The sequence below is a fragment of the Eutrigla gurnardus genome (genome assembly GCF_963514095.1).
Source record: "Eutrigla gurnardus genome assembly, chromosome: 22".
Classification (NCBI taxonomy): Eukaryota; Metazoa; Chordata; class Actinopteri; order Perciformes; family Triglidae; genus Eutrigla; species Eutrigla gurnardus.
Window position 1 is genome coordinate 4,299,188 of NC_139933.1, and position 5,525 is coordinate 4,304,712.

A 5,525-nucleotide genomic window follows, 5' to 3' on the forward strand; every position below is an offset into this window, starting at 1 on the left:
GGAGTTACAAATAGCAGGTATTTAATTTATATTGATTTATTGCACATAAATAATGGATGTGAGTCATAACTGAGGTGTTTAAAGTTCCTCGTCTGTCCTTGAAGCGGATAAACAAACATCCACCAGTGAGAGTCGAAGCTACAGAGAAAGAACAGAGTTTTATTAAATGATGCTGATTTATTAAACGTGAACATGTACACCTGCAGCTGTACCTTTGGTTGCATCTTCCTGCACCAAGCTACCAGCAATCATTGTGCCGCACATGAAGAAGCTCTGAATGTCCTCTGGGGAGAAACTCCTCCATGGGCACCTCGAGGTTCCCCAGGTACCACATGATCCAGAAGCCCAGGCTGAGGAACATAATGAGGGGTCCCGAGAAGACCAGGAAATCCCAGCAGCTGAGGGGGGCGAAGACCCCGATGAAGAAAATGATGAGGCCTCCTGCATCCAGGAAGACGGCGATGAAGAAAAACAGCAGGCAGCGACCGAGATAGCCGGTAAAATCCATGACTTCGCTGACAGTTCCTGCAATAACTCGCAGGTTGAGCAGTTTATACGCAAATGTTCGGAGAAATGCGTCTTCCCTTTTCCGTGCCGCCTGGGAGTCTGAGGTGAGGCTGATGGGGAGCAAGAGTTTAAACACTCGGGTCACATTCCTTTCTGTATCTCCATCGCACATCTTTTCATGACACTGAGAAATGCATTTCCTTAATGACGTCACGAGAAGTTCCAGCTCTCTCATCGGATTTCATGAAACGTGACAAACCCAGCGTCTTCTTCTCGAGCCCACGGGTGGATTTGGAAAAAAAAAGTGAGAAATATTGGCGTGTTTTTGGCCATCATATGGTGCTGTTTACATTTCAAAATGCCACGATGAGAAAACTGGTTCCTGTCTGGTGAATGACGTGTTTTCAACAATAACAGGAGACGGGAGAAAGCATCACGAGGAAGGGAAGATAAAAACAACTGTTGAACAACGTGCAGGGCGTAACGGAGCTGTTATCTGGACCCAAACTGTACCGGGCACCTGTATGCACAAACATCCTCAACAGCTAGATCAGTGTAAACTTTATTCCCAAGAAAAAGACATTAACATATGTACAAAAAATAAGCATTGAAATAGAAACTATGTACACGTTAAAGACCTTTTTCTTCCTGTGTGCACAGCCTCGCTGGATGCTGGAGGCTTTTCCCTGATTAAGAAAGTGTCTTACTTTAGAAAAAAAAGTGCCTTTGATTTATGAGCTCGGTGTTCAGTTTGTGGAGGAAGTCTTTCCTTCAGCATCCGGAGAGCCAGACGCTACCTGTGTGAGGAGGAGAGAGGGTTTAATTAAATCACAACAAATTACATTCATTTAAAACAGTTTAAATATGCAAGACTTGAGTGAAGATGTAATCTCAAAATTCAAATATGACAATGGAAAAATCCTTCATCACCAAAGAAGTTTGATTTCAATTCAAACCAGATTTATTTTTAAGTTTAGAGGGTATGATTTAAATATGAATTTGTGTTATTATCAATACAGATCTTTGTCAATGTCAGAGTTTTGATACATTTTTGTAAAACAAACTAAATTACTTTCAAGAAATCTCAAGTCAAGAAAAATGAAATACCGATGTGTGGTTTACATTTTTTTATGACTGTCATTTGCAAGCCTTCATCATTTCAAGTGTTAATTGTAAAAAAAAAAAAGAATAATAATAGGACCAAGTTTGTTTTAAAAAGCAGGCCGGACTCGCTGGTGAACACTCCTGTCAGCGGGAACTCCGTATCGCTGTGAAGATAAGGTGAGAAACCTGAACCTGATTGATCAACATGTTATGCCTCCTCATGTAGAAAGGCAGGCGGCCGCTACAATATCAATGTTGTCCTAAGGTGGAGGCCTGGAGATTATTAGACGACCGTAGACCTTCTGTGGATTGTAATATATTTGGTCTACAATAGGATTTGACAAAATTAAATACATGGAAACATTCGCTTCCATTGATTAATTACATGAAGTGTTTGAAAGCTTTTCCAGGGTATCTATTTCCCCACTTAGAGTGCTTCTTTGTCTCACATTCAACAAGTTACAGTCAGGAATCCGCCTCATTGTTCAGCAATGTTTGTTCTGGTCATATCTCACAATCCCACATCTCCAAGGCCATTAGCCAGGTCAGATAACATGGGGAATCAGGTCCAGGCCCATTAAAGTCAACTGTGTGGAACTAATAGATGGAGTGTGCAATGAAGGCGACTTATATATTATTATGATCCCTGAGTGTGGAGTCCTCGCCATCTACTCCATTCCACTGGATCAATAAGAAAAGGCTTTTCTCCCATTAAAAATGCAATTGCGCCCTTTAGCCCAAAGGGGGTCTGCTGGCTTTGCCACCCGGTTACAAGCAAACTGACAACTAATGTAATGCAGAACTGTGAAGGTGAGCAGAAGCGGTCAGGCTCATTAATTAAAAGCTGCCACGGGCCACCGGAGATCTTTTCACAGCAGAGAGAAAAAAAATATGACAGATATTCATGAGCAGACGGGATCCTGAGGGAAGGGAGTGTTTGTTCCTCGGGACCAGCTTCAGTGTGGATGATGACAATAATGGGAGACCTTTTCAGAATGAGGTGGAAGCAGAGGAGTGCAAGGATGCCAAAGCGTGATGATGAAAGTGTTACAGCCGTGGCTGGGAATGACTGATGGGGAGGGTGAAGGCAGAGCAATGTGCTGAAGGGTTTGGGGTTTTAAGTGTTGGTTAGTTCCAGGCCCAGACTTTCAGAAGATCGTTATTCATTTCATTAACAGGTTAGTGTGAGATAGGGTTGTCAAACAAATCCATACTCATAAAATAGATACTAAAAATTATTTTAAAAATCAATAATTGATACTTTGTTACGTTTTCCTTTTTTTGCACGATTGATGTTGTTTGTATTCTAATCTTCATTTTAAAAATCTGCCTCTTCATTTTTGTAATTTTCTCCCCCTGGTATCAAGAATGGAGTCTTTTCAAATGTTAGTATCGTGACAACCGTGACAACAACAGAAACTTACAATGACGCAAGAGGAGGGGCGTGGGGGGGTTAATGTTTTATGTAAAGCACTTTGAATTACCATCTTGTTTGAAGGTGCTATACAAATAAAATTGCCTTAAAAGGATATTCACCAAAAAAGTCATGCAGTAAATATGTTTCTTATTTTAAAAAAGTGATTCTAGTATATTTTATCACCGTTTTAAGGGGTTTGAACGTATTTTACGATCATCAGGATGTGAATCGCAGTAAAATAATCGTGATCTGACATCGTCATATCGTCCCATGTGTCTGGGAGAAAGTTAAATACTCACCCCGGTCCTGTCAGAGAAGCCTCTCCACTTTGCCCTCCGCTGCCTGCAGAGCCACGTCGGAGCTCTTTAACACCCCCAACTCCGCCGAAGCCGCGCTCTCTGCCCATCCGTCAAACCCTCCGTTGTGGTGCCCCGAACCGCCGCCGCCGCCGTCATCCCAAGTGATCCGACACGGTGCGACAGCGTTCTCCTTCCCCATGCTCTTCTTCTTCACCTCCACGACTTCCAGGGGCTTCATGCCGCCTATGGAGAGCCTCTCGGACAGCTTCCTCGCCCAGTGCGTAAAGTTGAGGTCCATGGAGCCGCTCCTGCCCTCCGCGTACGGCGGAACGTTCACCATGTACCAGAGAACCCACCATATCAAGCTGAGGAAAATGACGAGGGACCCCGTGTAGATGAGGAAATCCCCATAGAAGCGGCCGTCCAGGTTCAGGTTGCCGAAAATCCCGACCAGAAGTACGACCAGACCGGCCGCGTCAAAAACCATGGCGAGGAAGAATAACGGCGCGCACTTCCCCACGCAGCCGCGGGCCATACCGGCGGAGAGACGAGAGCCACCGGCGCACAACACCGCGGCTGGGCTTTCAGGACGCGCATTTCACCAACTTACACCTGTGTGATGTTCACCTGTGACCAGGCCCCGCCCCTCAGCGCGTCACTGTGTCCGGTGGACACCCAGGGGACTCATCAAAACGCAACATGTGGTAGTTTCAAAAGTCAAAGAAAAGAAAATAAGTACTTGATAATAACTTTATTAATGTTGCAAATTTGCACAAAAAAAACTTTATTTTGTGCTTAATTTCTGAACCCCAAAACAAAAAGGCTGTGAAAAATGTATTTTCCTCTGTAAATACCCTCACATAACATAGACTACCCCTGGCAGTGCTGTTGTTATCTGTATGTATACTTTACTGTGACATTTTGTATACTTTGTACTGTCTTTTTTCAATAAATACAAGTATTTTAAGTGTACAAATGTAGAAAAAAATAGGAAGTTGTCCACATCCAGGCAGAAACCTCTGGTTCTGAAAAGTGAAGCCAAAGCTAAAGTGCCTTAAACTTGGATTCCTGCTGCTGGCCTACCTTGCATGTGATTGACCAATCAGTTACTTACAATGATGACTTTAACACTTATGAAGCTAACTTTGTTAACAGCTTCATACCAGAATCCAGATGGATCCAGATCCAGTAAGGGTGCTTGTGTTAATCAGATTCTCCCAACAGCCTCCTGCAGTGCCGCTCAGTGACCTCAACACCTTATTAAATCTGCAACTATGTTGAAAGATTTCATGATTTATACGCCCTGTGACTCCTTCACAGCCATAGAGACACCAATGATATCTAAGATTACTACAATTATAAAGCAAATCCAAAGCTAACCTGCTAAATAGGCCTTCTGTGTGTTGTAACAGTGACTTATAATGATAATATGGAGGGTAAATCTCCCAAACCCCACATCAGTTTCTGTTAACATTCATTTGGCCGCTAGAGGGCGCCAGCCCTCTTTCAAACACACCCGATCCTGGCTGGACGTCTGCATTGGAAATTAGCTGCATTGCTCAACCAGCAAATATCAAAGTAAAGATCTGGAGAGGGAACATTTTTACTTGAACCTCGTTGAAACAGAACTAATGTTATTTGTCAATAAATTAAAATTCTCCAATTTGGTACATCTCCAAATAAATATTTGAGTGTTTCCACTCAATTATGTTGTTGACGAAGACACATTTGTGATTGGAAATCATTATTCAGCGTTGCCAAATCAGTCCCTCTGTTTTCTTTGACATCTTTCCTGTTTCTGCGAGGATGCAGATGAGGAAACTGTTGTTCCTTAACTACACTTTGGATGCGACTTTTCATATTTTTAAGCAACTAAACGCACTGTGTTATATGATATTCCAAACCCCAGGGTAATTAAGAGATGCAAACAAGCCAAATACAATTCTTCAGAAATTATGCCTAAGAGACAAACTTGTTTTTTTTATCAACCCTTCCTAAAAACGCCTCTCTCCACTTTGGGATGTACCATTGTGATTGACAGGTAGAGATGCTGGGGCTGCAGGGTTGATTCTGAGCTCAGAGTTCATGTTTAGGTTTTCAATAAAGTCAGTGTTTCATTACCGCTTCCTCTTTCTGCTGCAGGACATTCATCACTTCTATCCATATTTTCTTCTTATTGGGACAAAAAAATATCCTGT

At 42.6% G+C, this 5,525-nt stretch overlaps 1 protein-coding gene across 2 annotated transcripts; it reads right to left on the reverse strand.

Moving 5' to 3' along the window:
- On the reverse strand, window positions 1–3,908 carry LOC311032922 (transmembrane protein 238-like). 2 transcript variants are annotated; one of them, XR_014599230.1, is made up of 3 exons: window positions 3,328–3,908; window positions 213–1,304; window positions 1–138 (listed from the first exon to the last, which is right to left on the reverse strand). XR_014599230.1 is itself a non-coding variant. In XM_084040016.1 (2 exons), the coding sequence occupies exon 1, from the start codon at window positions 3,860–3,862 to the stop codon at window positions 3,338–3,340; it is 525 nt and encodes a 174-aa protein (XP_083896142.1). In that variant the 5' UTR covers window positions 3,863–3,908; the 3' UTR covers window positions 6–1,304; window positions 3,328–3,337. The 2 variants fall into 2 exon arrangements, 1 of the variants encoding a protein (XP_083896142.1); XM_084040016.1 differs by having other exon boundaries at window positions 6–1,304.
- Window positions 3,909–5,525: the final 1,617 nt, after the last annotated feature.

Excerpts from the sequence above, each read along its gene's own strand:
- LOC311032922 (XM_084040016.1), bottom strand. The coding sequence starts at position 3,862 with ATGGCCCGCGGCTGCGTGGGGAAGTGCGCGCCGTTATTCTTCCTCGCC.